The 25,419-nt window shown below is 31.7% G+C and overlaps 1 protein-coding gene and 1 pseudogene across 1 annotated transcript in view; both read left to right on the forward strand.

The window, feature by feature from the left end:
* LOC113389333 (titin-like) overlaps positions 1-12,524 on the forward strand; it is a 26,891-nt gene extending 14,367 nt beyond the window's left edge. The window contains exons 8-9 of the mRNA XM_026626377.1: positions 28-661; positions 730-12,524. Of these exons, the coding sequence (XP_026482162.1) occupies positions 28-661; positions 730-12,498 (12,403 nt within the window). The 3' untranslated portion in view covers positions 12,499-12,524. The remainder of the gene's footprint in view (positions 1-27; positions 662-729) is intronic.
* LOC113389334 lies at positions 12,516-24,163 on the forward strand (annotated as a pseudogene).
* The last annotated feature ends 1,256 nt before the right edge of the window (positions 24,164-25,419 follow it).

The raw sequence follows: 25,419 nt of genomic DNA on the forward strand, positions 1-25,419 counted from the left end.
TGAAATAAAAACATCACTGAATAACAGTGCACTAATAGCTTGTCCACCTGCTCTTGATAACGAAAAATCATCTGAAATTTCTGATGGTTCTCTAATAAATCAAGAACGAGAAAATATTCCTGAAAGAGATGGTAAAAATTCTGTTGATTCTAAGTCATTACAACAAGTGGAAACTGTTAAAATGGCACAAGAACAATGTGAAAACAAATCAATTTTTGATTCAAGTTTAAACGAATCGCAGGAAAAACCATTTAAAGGCAATTCTGATCCTAGTAAGAAAGAGGAAAATTCATTAAAGATAGAAGCGGTTGATGCAAAGTCTGCTGTTTTAAGCATACCTCAAGTAAAGAACAAAACTAAACCTATTAGAAAAGCTCCAAAACAAAGAAGAAGAAAACAAAAGGGATGTTTTAAAGGAAAGAGAAGAAAACAAATCAGGAATAAGAACTTGGCAGGTGCAGCTAAAAATGTTGACAGTACTACTGATAATATATGTGCAGATAATGATATTTCAAATAATCGAGCTAATGTAGAGATCATAGCAGAAAACTCCAACAAACCTGTAATAGACGCCATCAGTCCAAATTCAGAACCAAAAAAGAATTTATTACAAGACATCCAAAAGGAAAATATTTCTACTGAGGACAATATTACAAATATAGTAATATATGAAAAACCAGTTGATGAATCATTATCAGGAAACAATCATCAGGAAAAAATTGCAAACAGGCTGATATTGCTTTGGCTTCATGTGAGAAAGACCAAAATATTATTGATGAGGTGTCTCTAAAATCTGAATTAATTGAAAGCAATAAAAATAATGAAATTGAAGTTAAGACCGAAACAGATAATGAACATTGTAATACCCAGGAATCTTCAACAGATCATCCTTTTATTTTTAATTTGGATATTATTGTTGCCCAGCAAGTTGAAGTGTCGTCACAATCGTCAAGTGATGAGAAACAAGTACAATCATTTCAAGAAGATCCTAGTTGTGGAAATGATTCACTTAACTTGGAAAAGGATGAAAGTACTATTGTAGAAAAAATTGAAGAAGATAAATCTCAACAGCATGTTCAGGAAAAATTACCAGATCCTGAGCCATATGTTGATGAAAATGTAGAAAAGTCTACAAATAAATTGGTAAATGACATGGAATTTAATAAAGTGATGGACTTTGTTAAATTAAAAACCGAAAATTTAGATAGAAAAGTTATTAAAAACATTGCAATTGATACTGTCAACAAGAACCAAACAAATATTTTTAAAAATGCTACTAACTTGATGATAAAATCTGTAGAAAAGGTCATGAAGAATATCAAAAAGAAGTCACGCAAAACTGGAACTTTGAAGAAGTTTGAAACTTCTGAAAGTCTCAATGACAATCCACTATTTATCGAAGATACAGATACTTTAATTGGTGCTGAAGAAGTGTGTATTACTCAAGATCCGAAACGTGAACAATTGCCAGAAATATCATCATTGGACAATCTGCCGAAAGCGGAGAACGAACATCAAAATTATAATGACATTGAATCACCAGTTGAAATTGCTCGCAAAACGTTACTTGAGAAAATTAAAATTGTACAAGAATCGTGCAAAAAGGAATCTAAAATAGTAAGAGAAAATAGTAATTCAAATCAAAAAGACTTTGAGACACCATTCAACAAACCAGTCAAGAAAGTTACTAAAAAAAATAAAAAAATAAGCTTGGACGTAACAAATAGTGAATCAAAATTGAAAGAAACTACAAATATGAGGGTTACGAGAAATTCAAGGTTGAGAGACACAAAAAAATTGGAGGACTGCACAGAAAATCTTCCGTCTGTAGTAGAATTAGATGCAGCAGCTAATATTGAATCACCCAAAAATGATGTCCATCAAATTGATGCATTATCATTGGCTGCAATTAGAAAAAGTCGGAGATCTGCAGATGAAATTTCAAAAATTGACTTAGATTCAAATAATATAAAACATGAAATACCTGCAGTAATAAGAAAAACTAGAAAATCTGCAGATGAAATCAAGATGGATAGTCCTGTTAGTACTAGAAAAAATGTAAGAACTAGGAAGAGTTTTGATGTTATAAATACAGATAGCTCAATATCTGAATCTGATCGAATGATTCAAACTAGATCGAATAAAACTGTAATAAGTCCATTAAATAAGGCCATTTCATTTGGGCGTGTTAATTCAGGTGATAGTACAGAATTATTAAGCCCAAAAATGGAAACACCAAAACGATCAAAGAAGAAGGAGGCTAATGTAAAAGCACAAATATCACCTAATGAATTCGATATTGATGATTATCCTTTATCTGAATTGAAAAGTATCATTAGGAAAAATGATGCTGGCTCAAAAAGCTTTTCATATGTGGAACAACCAAAGGAAGATATCCCGAAAAGCCCACTTTCTTCTGAAACCAAATTGGAGTTATTCAAATATGTGCAATTGACGCCAAAATCCGATATTATATCATGTGATGATTATGATCCACTTAGATTTTTCTCACAAGTTGCATCAAATGTTGATGAATGTCGTAGAATGGTGGAGAAAGGTAATAACAGTACAAAGGAACACATTAAATCTCCAGTTCCCATTGATAATAATACTGAATTAAATAAGAAGTCCAATGATTATCTGACAACACCAGTCAAAAAGCGGGGAGTTACTAATTCGAGAGTCAACAAGAAAGAAAAGCAAGTTAAAAAACCTTCGTCTGAAGAAGCAACAAAACAATTGTTAGCTCACGCGACAGAATTGTGCAGTAAGACGAGGAAGACAATTCAAAACACTCCTGCTCAAAATGTATTGAATAATTCAAATTTAAACATGCATATTCAAAATGAAACTCCTGATATAAAAATTGAGACAAGTGTTGCAAATGTAGACAAAAGAACAATTGTGGAGCATTCCAAAAAAGGGAAAAGAAATAGAAGTAAAGCCATATCTCCTTCTAGAGCGGATAAAACGTTGAGCACGGTTTCAAATATTGAATCCACAAGTTCTGAAATAATTGCTGAGAAATCTTCAGAATCAAAAGATGCTCTTAATGAAGATAATATAATAATGCAAAGAAATAGAAACAAGAACACACCAAGCCTTACTCCAACAGTTATAAACAAGTGCTTGAATGAGGATATTACTGCAATTCAAGAAAAAGTGCCAGATTTAAAATCTGATACTACTTCTACAATAGAACAAGTAGCCATACGGATTATTGAATTGGAAAAACAAATCGAGCAGAGTAAAAAGGCAAAGAGAAGCAGAGGCAGGAATGCATCTAATAATTTATTAAATAATGTAGAAGCAGTGCAAATTAATAACAAAGCGCTTGATGTAATAGGAAGCAATACAACCATAGATACAGTTCAAAAGGTTGCTGATGTGCCGGTAGAATCTAAAAGTCAATTTGTAGAAGAACCACAGAAGAAACATAATGAATTTACATTGCCAGAACCAAAAAATATTGTAACTAAACAACCAGTTGCTGCAAAAGATTTATTGAGCCCGACTGAAAATAAACCAGCTAGCGCATCCAAAAAGACCATGATTTTGAGAAGGTATTCATCAGAATTTGCTAAAGAATCCATTTCAACTTCCCCTACCGTTTCTTCTGTTAGCAATAAACAAATTATTAAACAGAACACTCCTATTTGTAAACCAGATCTAGATGACATTCCTGGTGGTTCAATTCCACAAGAGAATGCGGAGATTAAATTAAGAAGTATTCTCAAAAAGCAAACTGATAACGTCGAATTACCAAAGAAATTTGTTCGCAAACGATCCTTGGTGACATTTTATTGTGATAGTCTTGAATCTTCAAAGGGTGAAGTTAATTTGTCAGAGGATAATAAACAGAATTTGGTTTCTAATAAGGAACCTGGGATGTTTGGAGTAAATACTCCAAATGAGGTTCAAACCATAAGTCAAGTGGAGAAAACTAGTGTTGAGGAAAAAGAAGATACATATCCTGATAATAAAAGTCCTGATATTATAGACTTGAGTGTAACACATACAGAAAAATGTTCGGATACAGATAATTACAATGCTACAATTTCTCCAAGTACATCGGTAATGAAGATGAATGAACCACAAATAAAGAAAAACAGGAGGAAATCGAGCACGATTTTCCACAACAAAAGGTCTGCAAACAGTGAGAACACAACTGAGAATAATCGTATATTGTGTGAATCTTATCAGCCAATATGGGAAAATGAATTATTGTTATCACCATCTTTACGCAGTCAGAAAACCAACCACTATTCTGATGCAAAAATTGATACTTCTAGCAAATACGATCTTCGTGATATTGTAGACTTAACTGTCCGCGGTGAAAAGGTAGACGATCCCATAGATTATTCAGCTAATACACTTCGGTCTTGCAATAATGATAAAGTCATCGCAAAACCATCCGAAGTTCGAAAAAATATCAGTGATTTTTCAATAAACGCAATCATAGCTAAAAAAGAACCTGAAAAAAAAGAGAGCATGGTAAAAGATTCAACAATGGCCATAAATGCTTTGGGTAAAACTTCTGCCACAAAAGCTTCATTAAAGAGTTACACAGATTTTGTGAATAAACCTGAAACTTTACATTCAACATGTAAACCTATTGAGATAAGAGCTGCAAATATTAAACCTGGAAGTATGTCTAATTTTGTTAAAGATCCTCAAATCAGTAATATTTACTCTAAGGAAGTTTTACAACCAACATCCAACATAGAAATCGCTAGAAAAGTTATCTTTTCACCTCAGCAAATTGTTGGTAAAAGCAAGTCAATCAAGGGTGGATTAAAAACTAATAAAGATTTATCAAAAATTATAGAAAAGATACCAGAAAATGTTGTTGGTATATCTATAAAGCAAGCAGATGAGTTGAACAAACATGAAATAAAATCTATATCTTACCTTAATAAACAAAACCAACAAGCAGTAGAAAAATTAGAGACTACAAATGAAGATAAAACTTTGTTATTTAATCAAACATCTGTTTTGAGTGACAAGATTGATACCTTGAAAGACGATCAGAAATGTAATAAATCAGATGCTGGTGCAACAATGTTCATTCATGAATCAGGTTTGAACATACAAATTTGTAATAGTTTACCACCAAGTGATATCAAAATAAATGAAAAATCTGAAACCAGAAGAATTATACAAAATATAGAAGAAAAAATAAAACGAATAGAAGTGGATTGCAAGGAGTCACATAGTAAATTATTGGCAAGAGAAGAAAGAAGAAAGATTAATGAAAAGGAAGAACCATGTAAAAAAGTAAAACATGATGCCAAGGAAAAAACTAAATATAGTAAAGTGAGTTTAGATGTTCAAGATCATAGCAGAAATACCTTGACTGAACAGCATTTTATTGACAAAGTATTATCAATTGACTTAAGATCAAATAGAAAAGAGAATATTGATAATGTAGTAAAGAACATCACTACTAAGACAAACGAATCACTTAGAAATTATGTTCTTCATGATGAGGGAGCATGTGGTAAGTTTAATGATATTATAAATGAGAGCATGTTAGAAGAAATAAAATATATGATTGCCAATAAAGATGACAATATAATCAAAGAAAAACCTAAGATGACTAATGAGAATGTGAAAACAGGCAGTAATATTGAAGATAAGCAAATTATAAAGTCAGAAAACACTAGAGAAATTGAGTATAAAGAATCTGAAAAGAATATGAGAAATAAACCCTCTCAATTGCTGTCTAAGACAAAAAATGCTGAGGAAAATAAATTAATCAATAAAACTATCATAAAGGATGAATATTCTAAACAAGAAAGCAAGCAAGTGGAAGCTAATAAGGTATCCGTGAAAAAGCAAAATCTGAATTCTGAGTTTAACCAGCTAATTAAATCTGATAAATTGGAAGTAATTGGACATCAGTTAAATGAACAAGTAAGTAAAGAAATGTCTAAATTCACTGTAGTCAAAAAGAATGAAGAAAAACAGATACAACTCAGTAAAGAAAAGTTCAAAACTGCTGAAGTTAAGAGTGAAGAAAAAGAACCGCAAATCAGCAAAGAGGCATTCAAATATGCTGAACTTGAGAAGAGTGAGGAAAAAGAACCACAAATAAGCAAAGAAACATTTAAAGTTGCTGAAGTCAAGGAAAAAGAACCACAAATGTGCACAGAAATGCTCAAATCTGCTGAAGTCAAGAAGGAAAAAGAAGCACAAATGTGCACAGAAATGCTCAAATCTGCTGACGTTATGAAGAGTGAAGAAAAAGCACCACAAATCAGCAAAGAAACACTCAAATCTGCTGAAGTCGAGAAGAGTGAGGAAAAGGAAGCACAAATGTGCACAAAAATGCTCAAATCTGCAGACGTCAAAAAGAGAGAGGAAACAGAAGCTCCATTGTGTACAGAAATGCTCAAATCTGCAGACATCATGAAGAGTGAAGAAAAAGCACCTCAAATCAGCAAAGAAACATCCAAATCTGCTGAAGTCAAGAAGCGTGAGAAAAAAGAAGCGCAAATGTGCACAGAAATGCTCAAATCTGCTGATGTTATGAAGAGTGAAGAAAAAGCACCTCAAATCAGCAAAGAAACGTCCAAATATGCTGAAGTCATGAAGAGTGAAGAAAAAGAACCACAAATCAGCAAAGAAATGCCCAAATCTGCTGAAGTCGAGAAGAATGAGAAAAAAGAAACATCCAAATCTGCTGAGGACAAAAAGTGTGAAAAAATAAAACTTCAAATTAGCAAAGAAACATCCGAACCTGCTGAAGTCAAAAAGAGTGAGAAAAAAGAACCACAAATCAGCAGGGAAATATTCAAATCTGCTGAAGTCAAGAAGAATGAGAAAAAAGAAACATCCAAATCTGCTGAAGTCAAAAAGAGTGAGAAAATAGAACCACAAATCAGTAAAGAAACGCCCAAATCTGCTGAAGTCAAGAAGAGTGAGGAAGAAGTACCACAAAACAGTAAAGAAACGTCCAAATCTGCTGAAGTCAAACAGAGTGAGAAAATAGAAGCACAAATCAGCAAAGAAACGTCTAATTCTGCTGAGCTCAAAAAGAGTGAGGATAATGAACCAGATATCAGCAGAGAAAAATGCAAATCTGCTGAAGTCGAGAAGAATGAGAAAAAAGAAGCATCCAAATCTGCTGAAGTCAAAAAGAGTGAGGAAAAAGAATCACAAATCAGCAAAGACACATCCAAAATTACCCAAAAGAGTGAGGAAACAGAACAACAAATCTGCAATGTAACGTCCAAATCTGCTGTGGTCACAAAGGATGAGGAAAAAGAAGTACATATCAGCAAAGAAAAGCCCAAATCAATGGTAACCAAGAAGTCTGAAGAAAAAGAACGAATTAACAAAGAAAAGTCTAAATCTGCTGCAGCCAAGAAAAGTAAGGAAAAGGACAATGTAACGAATGACGTGAAAGTGTATGGAAAGAAAAATAAAGCTTCTGCTGATTTGCCACCTAAAACAGAGGCTGTTCAATTGCCAAAAGAAATTGCATCTATGAAAAGCATACATGAAGTTGAAAATGTGAAAAAATTTAGCATTGAGAAGGATGTACAAGCTAATTTCTCAAGCCCTGTTGAAGATCATATTACAAAACAAGATAAATCTAAAGTAGATGATGAGAAATTAGTAAAAGTTTTCAAACAAAGCGAACATGTTAGTAGTGACAATGCAGTGAAAAATACTGAGGAAAGTATCAACAATCAAATGATGATTCAAACAAAACCTGCTGATGAAAATATTACCAAAGATACTGAAATCATGAGGGATGAGCCTAAAACAACAAACACAACTAAAATAATCTGTAATAAGCTTTCTAAAAATAACAAACGTGCAAATGAAGAAGATAATGTGCAAGATGCTGTTAAAAAAATTAAGCTGTCTAAGGAAAATGTGAAAAGTAAGAAAATAGCTACATGTAAAAAGTCACAAGGCTCTACAAATTCTATTAAAAATCGAAATGAGCAGAAAGTCAGTATTACAGAAACAAGTGTTAAAGCTATGGTAAAAGAAATGGAACTTCCTGAACAGCAAAATGTTGGTGAAACAGTTGACGAAAATAACAAGATTTTAGTGGAAAATAAAAGTAAGGTAAAAGAAGCCATCACTGTTGATGTGTCCATTCAGGAAAAATCTGTAGAAACCCTCAAAGAATCTGTGAAAGAGGAAAATGTAGCACCTGTAATGAGCTTTGGTAAGATTGATGAAATCATAAAAAATAAATCAAGTAAGGATATCGCCAATCGAGACATACCAGGTGAGAGTATAGATCCCATTGAGGGTAAATCTTTTGATGTTCCCAATGAACAAATCAAAGATTTTGTGAAAGAAGATAATAAAGCTGTGAAAAATAATGAAATTATCATTGAAGGTTTAACCCAAGTCCCAGTCTCACAACCAGAAGAAGCAGCTAAGGAAAAATCTAATGTAGACCTTTTGAAACAAGAAAGTAAAATGATCATGCTGGATATTGCAAAAAGAGATGAAACTGAGAAAAATATTTCCAAAACTATGCAACCTGTTGAGGTTTCAATGAAAAACAGAACAGATACTTCAGTTAAGCAAATGGAACAAGAAACACCAAAAGCAATTCTTGATAAGAACTTACAGGAAGAAAGTAAATCATCAAATGAAGGTAGAATCATCAATAAGCATAAGACTCATAGAAATAAAGAAATTCCATTTGCCACTACATCAGAAGGCAGCACCAAAACACCAATTGAGCGAAAAGTGGAAAAAGTTGATAAGGCAAAGATCAATAAAATCTCTGTGAAAGAGGAAAACATGTCTGTGCCGGATAAAATCTCAAAGAAGAATATCAGTAAAGCAATAAAAAGTAATAGACCTTCTGTTGAAAATACAACAGAAGTTGGTAATCCAAAATTGGAAAAGGATTATTCAGGAAAGCATGATAAAGATGTGCAGGACAAGGAAAGTCCAAAATCTACACAAGATGATATTAAAAGTCACGAAACTAAATCCATTGTGGAATGTACCAGTAATGTAAAGGCTAAAGAACTAGAAAACATTACAAAAGCATCGACTGAACAAAAATTGAAGAAAGAATCAAAAGAAAACTTTGATAAAGTATCAGTTAAAGAAGATAGTAACCAATTTAAAAATGTTAATGTTGAACTTATCCTGCAAGGTAAAGAAGATTCAGAAAAAATGGTTAAAGCTGGTGCAACTGACATTAATAAATTATCTAAACAAGAGCAAAAGAATTCTAAAGAAACAAGGAACAGGATTCTGAAAGTTGACAAAAACGATGATAGATCCAGGTTAGAAAATGTTAAAGGAATTGAAGCTGATGGAAAAATCACAAGTAAAAAATGTGACAGTAAAGAAAAAGAATTGAAGTCAAGAAATGAAGAACAAATTAAAGAAGATGTCACAAAAAAGGATAGAAAAAATAAAAAAAATTCTAATGACAAGTCACCGAAACACAACAAGGATACTAAATCTGCTGCTGATTTAGCTTTAAATGAAGTAACAACTTCTACTGTTCATTTGTGCAAGGAAATTAAAATTAACGAGAACAAATTGAAGGATGTTGAAAACATCACCAAAATCAAGGAAGAAAATCTGACTGCTCAAGAAAATATATCTTCTAATATCAAACAAAAACAGGTTGAAAGAAGTGAATCGAATGCTGAAAAGAAACATCAAAATAAAGTTATTGAAAATAAATCGTCATCTGATGTAAAATCCATAACCAGAAATGATATATTAGGCAACAAAGATGCAGAAAAATCAGCTTCATTATCTGATCCTGCAAAAAATTTGAAAAATCATATAGCTGCAGCATTTGAGCGCATACAAAGAAATGACAAAAAATTGTTGTCTGATAAGAAAATAGATAAAAATGAACATAAGAGAAACAGATCAAGTTCTTCCAATGATGAAAAAAATAAATATCACACCACGAATGCCATTAAAGATTTGAAAGATTCTCCTTACAGGGTGCACATCGTTCACAGATCGAAATCAGATAGAAGTTCAAGAAAAGATGAATCTAGCAAAGCTAAAGACAAGTCAGTTGATCGTAAGAACTCCAGTAGTCAGTCAAGAAATAGTAAATACGATAAGAGCCTGCAGCTTACAAAAAATTTGGAATATGCAGACATAAACAAGAACGATGTTTTGACAAAAGTTTCAACAGAGATTCCAACATCACCAGTTGATGCTTTAGGCACAGGGATTTCTAAATCGGATGAGACAACACAAATTGATAGCATGGCTGTCGATCACACTAATTTGAAGAAGATGACACCAACTACTAGAAGACGAAGCAGGGCTAGTGGCGATAGTAGAAGCAGTTCAACAGACACCTGCTATAGCGAGAAAATATCTAAAGAAGTTCGGAAAGATGAGTTATTGAAACAAGTTAGTGAAAAGTTATCTAAGAAGGAAGATAAAACTGATGAATCAAGCCGTAAATCATGTGATGACCTTGTTAAAAGTATTGATATGCAAACAAAACCAGATTCAAAGCCAGAAGTTGATGTAAGACTAAAATCTGATAAATCTCGTGTTAAGCAATCATCATCAACTAAAAATGTGAAGTCCGGTGAATCAATCAATAAACCGGATGAATCTTCTATTAAATCTGATTCTAAGTTAGCAGTTGATGCAAAACATAAAAGTGACAAAACTCGCACTAAACAAGCCAGTACAATAGATAAAGATAAGTGTGATAAAAATGCTTTGGATGTTTCTTTTAAGATGAGTAATCATATCCCTAGAAGTTCAGATAAATCATATTCTACTGAAGTGAAAAAGACTGATAAAAATATCATTAGCAAGAATTCTGGAGACAATCAAACAAAAAGAGCTTCCGAAAAGAACTCAGATAGTAAAAAAGACCTAAAAGAATCAGTAAGTAGCAAGACTTCAAGGGATACTAAAAGTAAATCAAATGCTGATAAAAATAAAACCAACTCAAATAGGCAGAGTGCTAATGAAAATTTGATGCATGTGGAGAGCAAAGTTGTTATAACTGAAATACGAAAAACAGAAAGTTCAGACCAATCAAATAAAAGAAGTACCGAACAGCCTAAATCTAGTATAGAAATAAGAACCAGTGAAAAAACCAGTGTTCGATCGAGATCGTCCAGAAATTCTACTGAATCTAGAAATAAAAGAACCTTAGAGGAGAATATAGTATCCAATGAGATTATGTGCAAGAAGCCCAAGCTGGACAACTCGAATGTAGGTACTTCAAATAAATGTAAGATTAAAATCATAAAAGGTTCCAAATCGCATGAGGCCTTTATTAATACCGGTGAATATAGTACAAATAAAACACAGTTAAACGAAGAAGCAAACAAGATCACTAGTTCCATTGATGAAGCAAATAATAAGGTGATTGAAAAAATAATAGGGCATGCCAAGCACCAAACTATCAGCGAAGATAAAACCACAGCCCCTGGTCCAGTGTCCTTCGTTCAAAATTTGGATGAGCAACCAAAACATGTGCAAAAATCAGAACTCAGCATACCGCAAGTCAATGAAATCACAAACTGCTTTTCTGCCGAACTATCGAACAATAACCAGACCGCTACCAGTGTTGTTGAAAGTGCAAATCATGTAATGAATAAGGATGCTTTAGACGAGGCAAAAATCATAGAAGATTGCTTAAATTTATTGACACAAGAATCAGATAAAGGCAATGCAGGATTAGAGTTAGAAAAGTTGGTTGATGAAAATACTAGTGTGGACTTTTCCAACACCATCGTTCAAGATAAATTAACTTTGGATGACTCTGATTGCATGCAGAAAGTTCCTTCAGGAGACAATTCAGCAGATAAGTCGATATTGGATAATGAAACTCTGTTTCCTAAAGAATTGGTTCATGAAGTTATGTCAGCTCTGAAAAATATTTCCAACATTTCTGAATCTGACAAAGACATCTTAGAAGGCATTCAAAATAGCCCAAGCATAAATCAAATGCCAGTGATACAGAAAGTTAATAAGAAGCGCAAGTCTACGGATTGTGATGCAGATATTGTGAGCACTCAAGGTAAGAAAGTAAAACTAAATGTGATGCCCGATGACAAAGGAAAGACTTTAACAGCGAGGATTGGTAAATCTGGCAGCACACTTAAACTTGTTCCTGTAGAACCTATTCCTAATTACCCATCGATTGCTGAGCCAGCGAAAGAAGTCAAGGATCAGGAATGTAAAATACAATCACAATTAGCAACGGTAGTGGATGCAATTATACAGCAGTCGAATAAAATACCAGGTTTGGAACGTCGCCGTGATAGCAACAAAACAACGATAGAAAATATAGAAGAAACGTATTCTGTAAAGAAGAGTAAAAAGAAGAGAAAACGGGAGAGAAAATCAGATGACAAATTCGATGTTATGGAAGACAATGCTGAGCATAACGTTGTGGAGAACGTGTTGCAGCACTCTAATTTTACAGACAGTTCAACAAACACAACAAGTTTCAAACAGTTTGGCTTTCTACTGAAATCGACGACAAGTCAAAAACCATAGATTCTGAAATAAGTGAAATGTTACCAAAAATTTTGAACGACGCTATAGAGGATATGTGCTCTAATTCTGAAGACTTTGGAAATATTGGCTGTCTGAACAATGACTCCGATAGATCATCTTCGCCACCACCTTTGCAGATTGAAGTCTCAGAAGAAAACTCTGCTAATCATTACGAAATGTGCCAAGGACAATATGATGATATTTCACCAACGCACGTGGCTTTTGATTCAGAGTCATCTGACACTAGGGATTTCGACAGCTTGAAAGTTATGCCTGATAGTTCAGACAAATCCGTATCCCCTGATGAAATCATTGATTCCACTGCAGATTTACTGAATATTCCAGATGAAGAAATGCTCAGAGCAGCGGAAATTGTTAGTTCGGTTGATATCGATCAGGAATTTCCTACGATGAAAAGTATTCCGCCTTTAGAAGATATTCTAGAACAACCAGTCGATTTGGATTCCATTCCTATACCTAAGCCATTAGAAGTTACCGTTCCTTCGCCTGCCTATAACGCACTTTGTCTTCTAGGAAGATCTCAGGAATCGACTTGCACAAATAAAAATGTCATGTTGTCGTCAAACAGTCCGCAAACAACTGGAAGACAATTGGACAACGTACCATGCTTGCCATCTTTCTTTGACAACAATCATATGATTAATTGTGAGAACATGGAAATAGTCGACAGCATTCTACAAAATGTGCCTATGCGGAATATACTTCCAGATCATGACATCCAAACTAGAAGATATCACCACCAATCTGAACAGATAATGAATATCACTTTTGTCAACACTTGTCAACACATTTATCTTATAAATTCAAATTCATCCACTACAGTGATGAAGCAGACAGTACAGCAGTCTTCAGTGCACAAATCCCAAAACTCTCATCCCTTTCCAATCACGAGAGGTTTGGATCCATCTAATTTCTGTAATAATGGACAAATGGGCTTTTACAATGCGGATTCGTTTGCTTTTCAACAAGATTTCTATGAAAATAGTACTGCAAATAACGTTATTATTAGGGAATTTAGTAACGAAGACTTCAATGACTGGAATAACATTCAACCAGATAACATGCACAGAATACTTCCTAAATATCAAAATCAAGCGGCAATTCAACAAACCAATACAACAACTACCACGCAATATACAACGCCTGGTAGAAATTACGATGATACCATTGTTTTAGATGAACTTTGCAATATACTTTTACCGAATGCTGATGTAACGAATTCTGCTACTGAAAGGATAAGTGAATCATCCCGAGGAAATGTGAAAATAAGTGAGGTAATAGAAAACCAACCATCTGCAAATGCAAGTGAAACACCTGAAAGAAGTAAACAGATTGTAAGAAAATCTTCAATAGATTCTACTAATATAAGTAAACATTTGAAAAGGAAGGTAGATACTGTTTCCACAAGTACTCACAGAAAGACTACAACCATACAATCTACAACTGCCTCTGTTGGACCATGCTGGGATCCTGCTGATGCCAAAACGCCTGATGAACTCATTCAGGAGTACAGGAATAAGTCCAAGAAAGCTTCAATTCGTTCAAGCAGACCACAAAAAATTTGTCCACCCAAAACGTGAGATAAAATATTTTTACGCTGTAAATAATTTGTTTGTGAAGTTTAGCACTTAAATTTTTATTTCTTGTTTGTTCCAAACTGTGACTTATAAATCGAGGAAGCAAAAGAGCAACTTTATTGGTCACAGTTTGGAAGAAACTTTTTTTGTTCTAGTTAAATGTAAAGAATGTTTGTATATAGAAGATATCTATAAAATATTGTCTTTCTATTTATTTATTATTAAAACAAAATGTTAGAATCGTAACGAAACTATTACGTAACTTCTTTGTGATGAATTCTATTGTTAAAAATATGGTTTTAAGGTGTAATATTTTATTTTTGTGATTATGCAATGACATCATTAATTAAAAAGGATTTTACAAATAGGTGGTCTCATGTTATAGATTAATATAGGACACATACAAATTATATAAATATGTATAAAAGTTATTTGATAACATTACACAAAGTCGTTTGTAAGGAATTTCTACTTGTAAGATATTTATTGTAAATACTAAATAATTTTTACTGATTAAGTTCTTAGGCTCTGTATAATTAATAATAAATCTAAAATAAATAATTATATACTTCATAGCATATGCGAGTTTATTTTACTGATCGCTTTATTAAAAAAGAGTGTGTGATCTGACCATAATTAATATTTTAGCGTGAAATTATAATTATACTATTTTACAGCATTAATTGATTTCAAGATACATATACACCTAAGTCTGTTTTTACACGGAGATTGGTTCCAGAAGAAGCCGTGTAAAAAAAAAAACGTGTAAAAAAAGACATTGATCTTATACAAATATGGGTGATTTGTCCTAGTCTCTAAAACCTATTAAAATTAGTGAAAAACAAGAATTTTCAAGAACAAGAATTCATGTTTATTTTAATAATAATTCCCCTAAATTAGTGCTATTCACATTTGCTTTGACCAGTAAAAATTGTTTGTACGCACTAAAGGAGAATTTACTTAAATCTTTAAGCTAGTGTTCGCAAACTATCGATACCATCGATGGTTTCAGACTTTTTTCTTTCATAAATACTTTTTTGTGATATGAACATTTTTCGCAAAAATTAAATTTGACAAAAAAATTTAAGTACATAAAATTTCAAATCGTGCTAAATAGAATAAAATCGTGTAAAAAAATTAAAAATATTCAATTTTTAAACCGTGTTATATCAAAACCGTGTACAAAAAGACCGTGTAAAAACAGACTTAGGTGTATATATTGTGGAGTTTCGAACAAGAATCCAAAAAGTAATTAAAAACAAAAAAAAGTTTTTTAATGAACTATTTTTTTATTTATTTACTGTCGACGTTTCGGAACTAGGTACGTTCCATCTTCAGGACATCTGTCAAGAATCTTAATCTTGATAAGATTTAAGCAAACAATATGTTTAAGAAAAGCAGAAGATGGTGGATTTTTTCAATATATAAAATGAATAAAATTGTGGAAAAAATAATGTACAGGAATATGACGAAACAATCAAAATGAAAATGATAAAAATAAATCAGTGGATTATATAACAAAACATTAGAAATGTTAAAAAATTAGAAAGTTTTAAGAAAAGGTTACTGAAAAAAACAGAAATAATTACCTGTATGATTGATCATACACTAACAATTTTTCACCAAAAAAGATTTTATCAAAAACTGTGATTTTATAAATTTCTTTTCAGACGAACAAACAAATTTTGTAATTCAAAATTTCTTTAAATTATGTTCTTTTGAGTTTGTTATGCAAGACAAAATGAATTATTGATGTTATGGGATGACCATTGGTAACAAACTTAATATATTTATTTTTCTTAATATATCAGGTATTTTTAAGAAGAAAACACTTGACTTAAAATTTGTGTATGTGTGCGTATTGATTTTATATCTCAGATTGATCTTAAATGGATGTCAATATTAATTATTTGTCAAAAAGCGTAAAAAATTTAAATAAGAATCATATGTAACATGTTGTGATCTGATGTAATGTTGAAACTCACTCAGCCAATATAGAATTCATTATTACTTACAAAATGATTTTCTTCTAACTATTTTTAATTCGATGAATAGACTGCAATTTTTTTCAAATACTATATGTTACAACGTAGAAAAAATATTCAAGAAATTGTTTATGCACGATATTCATTATAAATATTATATATTATTTTTATAATTACGATTAGAAACCATTGAGCTAGTGATATCCATCATTGTTAACATATAGACCTAGGTGTAAGTGGCATTTTACCTTAAGGCAAGTCCCGGTAGGTGTAAAAAATCAACTTTATCACTATTATAATTTTGAAAATAAAGTTTTAGCTTCCCACTATAAACTAATCCATGCGATTTTCATTTAAAATTGACCAAAAAACACTTATTTCTGTAATTGTATATTCATTAAATTTACCACATAACGTTACACGAATTTTTTGAGTAAAAAAATAAAACAAAAAAATTTTGCATAGTTTTTGTTCAATGCAAGCACTCCGAGAATATGAAACAACAAGTCAATTGTTAATAGGACGATTTTTTGCACTAAAAGCAACCATGTCCAATGTGTGGCCGGTGGCCCCATTACAATTTTTGTGCAAAAAAAACACACAAATTAACCCTTTCCACTGGCGCATTGCAAAATTTGTATGTATTTTGTCGCCGGAGCGGCGGCATCTGAGTGGAAAGGGTTAATACTTAAACTTTATTAATAGATACAAATAATTTTTATTACGTGGCCGAATTGCTAAGATATTTTCAAAATCAACGGAAATTGAACTAGGCTAAAAAGTGACATCGTGCCTTAAGAAAAATTGCTGAAACTTCCTGTACCTTAATGAAATTTTTGAGTAATATTAAATGTTTTCAAATAGATTATTATAAGTTTAGAACTTTAGCTAGAAACCGAATAATTTTTCTCATGGATAAGATTTTTCCATATTCAAAAAAAATAATTAAGATAAAAAAAAATGTCGCTCCAAAAGCAATCGTTTCGTCAACGCTAGCAGAAAGTTATTTAAATCATTCAAATCGGATGCTTAGTTTTCTCAAAAACTGCCATTTTTTGTACATTGAAGGCAGGTCTAGCGGTTTTGGAGATCTAGTGATAAAAGTAAAAAAATCCCATTTGGCGGTCAAAAATGATCATTAGACATATGCACATCAAATTATCAGTAATTTTATAGAGATTTTAACAATAAGTATAAATTTTGTTTACATTCCTATGGGTTCCGTACCAATGTTTATCAGATAGACGGCAACGCGGCGCTTACGCGCTTGGATATTTCGTCTCTATGCAGTACGATTGCTTTAAAAAAGTTCAGAATTTCCAAAATATAAAAAACATTTTTTTTAAAAAGTCCTTGTTTTTCTAATAAAGTAAATTACTGGCAAAAATTTATAGTTTTTCAAAAATCTAATTTTTTCAAAGTAAATTTTTAATGTTAATCTTTAAAAAAATTTTTTTGGTACGGGAAGTTCCAGCAATTTGTCTTAAGGCACAATGCCATGCGCCCTACTAGTCTCTGCTCCATCTTGTATCTTTCGCCTTTAAGTAAGGTTTTTGTTTTTTGTTTTTTGATTTTTGCAAAAGCACACACACTAGTGTTTCGAAAAGTTTATGGAAGTTGACCATAGACCTTATACAATTTCATGGACTGCTAGTCCCCATACATTTCTCAAGTAAAAAGTGTCAAAAGATGTTCTATGGTATGAGGGCAAACGAGGGTAATTTTGCGGCCGAGATATGTCAAACTCAATCGCTTGAACGTCAAATGAAAGTCCGTGTGTTCGAAATTGTTGGGAAAATATTATATAATATACAATTTATGTTAAACTAATGAATGTAATGAACTATTTATATTTATTTATTTATTTTAGTTATACAAACTGTTTAAGGAAAATAAGAAAAAAAAATAAAAAAATATTTTACATATTATAAAATTCACTGAAAATAAGAACAGTTCGCTAGAGCTATTATGGGAAATTAGAAAGCAACAATGAAATATTTGTTTAAATGTGATATATTTATTATTGGTGTTTAAAAAGCACAATTTTTGTGTGAAAGTGGCGTACATATTTATCAATTTTGCTTTTTTTATGTTCTTCATGGTGCATTCTAATTGTTAAATACATTTTTGCGACAAAGTTGATAAGGTCATGATAGTGCTGGACAAATTGCTGGAAATGGCTTGATCTAAAAAAATGTGCAAGTCCCAAGTCATCCAACTTTCGGAGAATCGTGCTTTCATATGAACTTTTGTACATTAAATTTAAAGAATTTCGAATTAGGGTTTCTATATATAAATATAATTTAAACATTTCATCGGAAGGATATGAAAGATATCCTCGATTTTTTATATCGATGAATGTCGAATTTCCCGGAATACTTGCGAAGCATTCAGAACAGGTTTTACTGCAATCAGGAACTTTACCACAGACCAAACACATTTTAGAAGACATTTACTTTTAACAATTTTACAACAGGTATATTTTTATCCTCTTTTAGTTTAAAAACCCGAGCGATCAAACATCACGTGAACCCAAGTAACTGTAAAATTTAAGCGATCGAGTGCATTCGACTAATCTCGGTAAAGCTCGTGTTCGTATTTGACATATCTCGGCCGCAAATTACCCTCGTATGCCCTCATACCATAGAACATCTTTTGACACTTTTTATGCGCTCAACTAGCAGTCCATGTATTGTATAAGGTCTATGAGGTTGACCATCTATGCATTCGAGCATTTCCAATCTCTGCTCACAACTTCTTTTGACAGCTACTTGACAGTTCGAATCCTAGTTCGAATACATTCAATTTTTAAGTGAAATCTTTAGTAAATATTAGATATTAAAATGCTATAATGATTCGTTTATTTTGTTTTTCTGGCAATATTTAATAGTGGTTTTGCAAGTGATATAACCCAGCACAGTTTTTGGAAGCCTCAGGGATGGAATACCAGCAGCATTTGGTGATTTCAATTCAGACGAATTAACAGATGTATTTGTATTAAGAAATAATAGTAAGACCATAGAAATATTGTTAGCTACAAATCATGAGCCCCTTTTATCACCTGGTGATAAAATGCGCTGCCATTTTAAGCATAAAATCACCAGCGTAGTACCAGGAGACTTCGATGGGGATGCCTTGATGGATGTTATGGTAACTTGCAAAGAACATGATGATAATAAATTAGGTGTCCATGTTTTATGGGGTGGTAGACAATACTTAAATTGTAGTAATGAAGATCCTTTATTCTATACCCATGACCAACCTTTAGCTATTGATTATAACCAAGATATGATTGTCGACTTGTTTGGCTTGGACTTCAACAGAAACCGTGTTTTCTGGATATTTGATAACTCTCGAACCAAGCCAAAGGTTGTTAATCTCCCAGCTTATGCTGATACTTATGGCGGTACCATGCACTATCCTATGAGATCCCCACATTCTAATGCTTTTGTCGATCTGAATCATGATTTTACCCCCCGATCTATTTATAACAGCTGAGACTAAATTTGAGGTTTGGTATGGAGTAGACACAGACACCGAACCTAGATTTATGTATAATCATTCAATACAATTGCCGGTTGGGTCTTTGAATGGCCATGTAGGCCAAACCTTATTTTTGGATGTTGAACTGACAGGAAAGTTAGATTTGCTTGTACCTATTTGTTTTGATGATAATTGTGTCAATAGTACTATACTAGTTTACAAAAACAACCGCTGGCATAATCTTCAGGTTAATTTTAAGGATGAGAACAATGTTGTTTGGGGCTTTTTAAGACCAGAAGATAACGACAAACCCTATAAATCAACTATTACCCTTCATGGTGGTGATTTTAACATGGACGGCTACCCAGATATTTTAGCCACTTTAAATCCTGTATCTCCTAAATCTTACCAACCACAATCATTTTTATTGGAAAATATCCTTACCTTGCACCAGTAACTGTGGTGCATTCGATCGCACATACACAGTACGCTGGAAAGGATTGTTGCCTTTTACCAACGGTACAATAATGTCTGTGTTTTATGACTTTTATCAAGATGGTATATTGGATGTTATATTAGTGCAAGAAAATCCTGTGAATAAATCTACACAAGTTGCTGCTTTTAGAAATACTTTGGATTATGATGCAAACTTTATCAAGATTATGGTATTGACAGGGCTCAAAAATGATGAAGATTCAAGCACTATCGGCCCTTTAGGAGATAAGAGGACATATGGTTAGTATTTTGATTATACACACACAATATATATATATATATATATATATATATATATATATATATATATATATATACAGGGCCGGTCCTGCCTTGCATGCGATGCATGCAAAAAAATGCGGGCGCACGCCTTAGGGGGCGCCAAAACGAGTTTCGGAAATTAAATTTATAATATTATTTAAATTTTTTCCTAATATAATCTATCTACTAATAAATCTAGTATATTAAGTTATCAAATATCTCCCTTCCGTTTTTTTGCTCTTGGTTTATAAAAAGGCGGAAGGGAGATATTTGACAACCTTATACTTAATAGATTATAATAAACAATCTAACTTAACTATGAATAGGAAAAAGCACATTCAGTTTGCAATGTGATATCAGTAGAAACAATTAATTACTCTGCAAATTAGTAATTATTGTTTTGCTTATTGTTTAATGTACTTATTAAACTTTTCTTCGTTTGAAGTTAATGTGGAATCGAAAAAGAAATTATCTAGAGTTCAATCCCGTAAGCGCAAACCTACAAAAATTTAAATTATTGGGCATTATTAATGAAAAACTTCGAGCTGATTTAGTTTGAACGAAACTTATTAAAAAATAGATACAAATTATAATAGAGAAAAATGGAAAATGGGAAGTCGGTGAATAGAAATTGGCTTATTAAGACCGAGAAACTGTTGAAAATGTTTCGCATCTGATAAGCTTTGAAAGTTGAAGACATGCGTGGCTAGGTTTATGGAAATGGAGGAGATATGAAAAAAAATAGCAAAATGTACTCAGAAACAAAAATCGTTTTTCTATAACTAGTGGTGCTCATACTAAATTTAATTATTAACTAAGTAGAAATAATACAGATACAAATATAATTGTGTTTTGTTTTCAATATAATTCAGGAAATATGTAAATTCTTTGCATCTTTTAAAATACGTTAAAAATTTAACTTAAAAACAACAATCTGAATCAGATGAGAAAGTAATATAAATACAATTCATTCGGCCCTTACGGTATCAATAAGGAGAAGTTTACGATGCAATTTTGGATATTGTAAATAATGAAAAAAAATTAAAATAAAATTTAAAAAATTCAACATGCAAAACGAGTCCTATGTTTAAAAATGAAATAAGTAGAATGTTTCAAAGCCCAAATATTAATATTACATATATGTTAGAAATACTTGAAAATGTAAAATATTTGATTATGGTCAACTCGCAAATTACTTGGATTTTCTAAATAAAATTAAAATCAATGTATTTAATACGCTTTTAGATTATATCTAATTGAATTGAATAAATTTAAAAAAAATTACGTAAATGTTTATATAATTTAATGATAAATGTTAAAAAATTTAAAATTATTGGGGGGGGGGGCGCTAGAACAAATCTTGCATGCGGGCGCTGAGGACCCCAGGACCGCCCTGTATATATATATATATATATATATATATATATACACATATATGTATATGTGGATGGAATTTTGGAGAGTATTAAACAAACATAATTTTTTTAATACTATCTCAATGTAAATGTTTATTATTACAAACCTTTGCTTATTCGATTTTCAATATTTTTTTTGAAATCTAGTAATTGTGGTTTTATTACTTTATAGGTTGGAAAAATAGGTTTTTCCAATATAAATTGGGTTGCAATCTAAACAAAATTAAATTTTATTTTGTTTAAATATCTCTAAATTAGAATAAAGCATTTTGTACTTTTATTTTTATTTTCCAATGATTATATTTTTATTGATTAATTTAATTAATTATATAAAATTCATTAATTTTTTATATTTAATGATGATCAAATATTTGATAAGAGTTTAAGGATTATTTTAATTTTTACTAAAAAAATCCTTCTTATAATAAAACATGTACTTGTATTTAGATTTTAATTTATGATAAGGATTATTGAGATTGATGGTTCTCGGTTCTAAACAATGATCAAGATATTCGTAAGTTAAAGCATTTCCTAAAATTAAGATGTAGTGACTATTTTACCTCAAATTATAATGATGATGAACAGTTCATTTAAATTCATAGTGTTAACTTACCGTAGGATAAGTTATAGTAATGGGCCGAAAATCGAAAATGAAATTTTTTGCAAATCTTCACGTTTAAGAGGTTTCTGAACATTTGGCATACCTAAGAAAAAATGGATGTGAGTGTAGTTTTGTATGAATGGATACAATTTTTCGCCCACGTTTTCAGGTGCACGGATCAACCGATTTGAATGATTTAAAAAACATTCGATTCCTACTGATAGGGAGTTGTGCTGATTAGTTTTTGGCAAAGGCAGGTCCAGCCATTTCGCAGATACGGAGCAATGAGTGCAGAAAATAGAAATCGACATTTTGAGAGAATGGGGCATCCGATTTGAATAATTCAAAAAACATTCAATTTGTAATGATGGGTAAAAGAGGTGATTAGTTTTTAGCAAAGTTAGGTACAGCCATTTCGAGGATGCAGAGCTAAATTTGCTAAAAATGGCAGTTTTTGAGAGAACTAAGCGTCCGATTTGAACGATTCAAAGAACTTTTTGCTTGTTTTAACAAAATAATTGCTTTTGAACATTTAGCTCTGTATCTCCGAAGCGGCTGGACCTGCCTTTGCAAGAAACTAATTACCACTTTTCCCCGTCATTACGAATTGAATGTTTATTAGATCATTAAAACCGGATGCTCCATACTCTCAAAAACTCGATTTCTATTATCTGCACTCTTTGCTCATTATTTTCGAAACTGCTGAACCTGCCTTGGCCAAAAACTAATCAGCACATCTTCCTATAAATAGGAATCGAATGTTTTATTAACCATTCAAATTGGTTGATCCGTGCGCCCAAAAACGTAAACGAAAAACTGTATCCATACATACATACATACACATACACATCCTTTTTTCTGAGGTATGCCAAAATGTTCAGAAACCTTCAAAACGTGAAGAAATGTAAAAATTTTCTATTTCGATTTTTGGACGATTACAATAACTTACCCTACGGGTAGTTAAAGAGATTATTAAACTTTTTTTTAATTTTTTTTTTTTCGTATTTCGAAAATAATGCAGATTTTAATTTTAATTCTGGCTAAAGTTCAAAAACTCACTTATATACTTAAATAAATAATTTTAACTTTGTAGTTCAGTTTATATAATTCTTATAAATATTAGACAATGTTTACTGTATTTGTAATAATCTATTTGAAAACATTTAAGATTTTTCGAACATTTTGTTACGGAACGGGAAATTCAAGCAATTTGCCTTAATGCACGACGCCATACACAACTAGTTAATTAATAGTTAATAAAGGTATAACTAATCAACTAACATTTAATTTAATACATCATAAAAATATAGTAAGGCCGAAACCAAAATTTACTTCTTTTGAGTTATTTTTAATCCTAGTATTTATGCATTAATTTAATAACTTTTTTTCAGGAACAAATTTACCTGGCCCAAGAATAAAATACTACACAACGACTCAGGAAGGTCAACAGAGATCCGGAGTTTGCGCTCAGTTGCCTCAATCAGCATACTTTGCTCTGCACCTTCCTTATTCAATATTCGGCTTAGGACGAACCCCAAATTTCGTCGATTCTTTAACAGTAGGTTTGTCCAGTAGATCCAGATCGTGGACCCAGATCATTCCCAATTCACAAATGGTAATAATACCCTGGCCTCCTGCAGAACCTCTGAAATGGAAAATCAACTGTTTGTGACTCCTAGTAAATTAATTTTGTTGAGTGTCGCCGCATTAACTGGAACCTGTGTACTGATTGCTTTGATAATTGTGATTTTACATTTAAAAGAAAGGAGAGAAGATAAGCTGGAAAAGCAGCAAGAATCTCATAGGTTCCACTTTGATGCTATGTAATAAATAGAATTTAGTCAATATACAAAATTCATTTTTAAAATAATTTTTATAAAAACTGTTTATGACTTTACGTGATGTAAATAATTGTAACATAAACTATATCATAGAATAAGTAATTTATTTACCCTTATTAATTATTTTATTAGATTTAGGCACAATTTTGTTAACTTCCAGCAATGCTATTGCGACATTAATAAAAATTATTTTATATAATAATGACAAGTTTTAGTAATTCGATAGAAAATTAATCGCAAAAAAAAGAATTTTTTATATATCTTTACGTTTCAGAGGTTTCTGAACATTTTGGCATACCTTAGAAAAAATGTATGTATGTGTGTGTGTGTGCGGATACAAATTTTCTTCGACGATTTTGCGAACACGAATCAATGGATTTGAATAATTCAAAAAACATTCGATTCGTATTGACAAGAAGACGCGCTGATTAGTTTTTGGCGAAGGCAGGTTTAGAGCCGTTCCGAAGATCCGGGACAAAATACTTAATAATACTTATATACAGAACAAACTATATATAATAAAGGAGTGCGCGTAAAGTTCACACGCGATTGCAGTAAAACTTATTTGCTACTGTACAAGATGGCATTTGAGTGAAAATAAATACATCATATAACGATTTTGAATAATGTTTGTTAGTAATATGGTAACACTCGTGATGCACATATTTATCAGTGTCAACTATTATACACATTCATATAATGATAAATTATGAATTATATATTTATAATAGCATTAAAAATATGTATAATATTTAAAAACAATAATATAAATAAAGTCATACTTCAAATATGACATGATCGGTTTGTCATTGTAATTAGCAATGAACCTTCATTAGAGAAATGAAGTAATTGCTGATTAATAAATTCTATAATATTCGTTCACATAGTGGATTATTTTAAACAACGCCTCAACAAATATTGTTTTGGAACTTCACTCATAATGTAATTTGTTTTCGTGAAATTAAAAAGAACTTCGTGTAATAAAATTGACATACATTCATTGACGGCTTGTATTTTTTTTTTACTTTTCCGCTGGCGATATAATCTCATTCTTTAAACAGCTGTAATATCTATCTTGCCTAAAATATTTTTCATTTTAATACTTCAAAGATTTATAGAAAATACGAATAATATAGAAATAATTTTTAATCAACAAACTTACGTTTAGTACACGACACAAATATTTAATTTGCTTTACTATTTTCAAGGTACAGGTAAAATATTATTCTGATTTGGGCATTT

This window comes from Ctenocephalides felis, unplaced genomic scaffold (assembly GCF_003426905.1).
Source record: "Ctenocephalides felis isolate EL2017-DRISC unplaced genomic scaffold, ASM342690v1 CF-g0.4_SCAFFOLD_03573, whole genome shotgun sequence".
Classification (NCBI taxonomy): domain Eukaryota; kingdom Metazoa; phylum Arthropoda; class Insecta; order Siphonaptera; family Pulicidae; genus Ctenocephalides; species Ctenocephalides felis.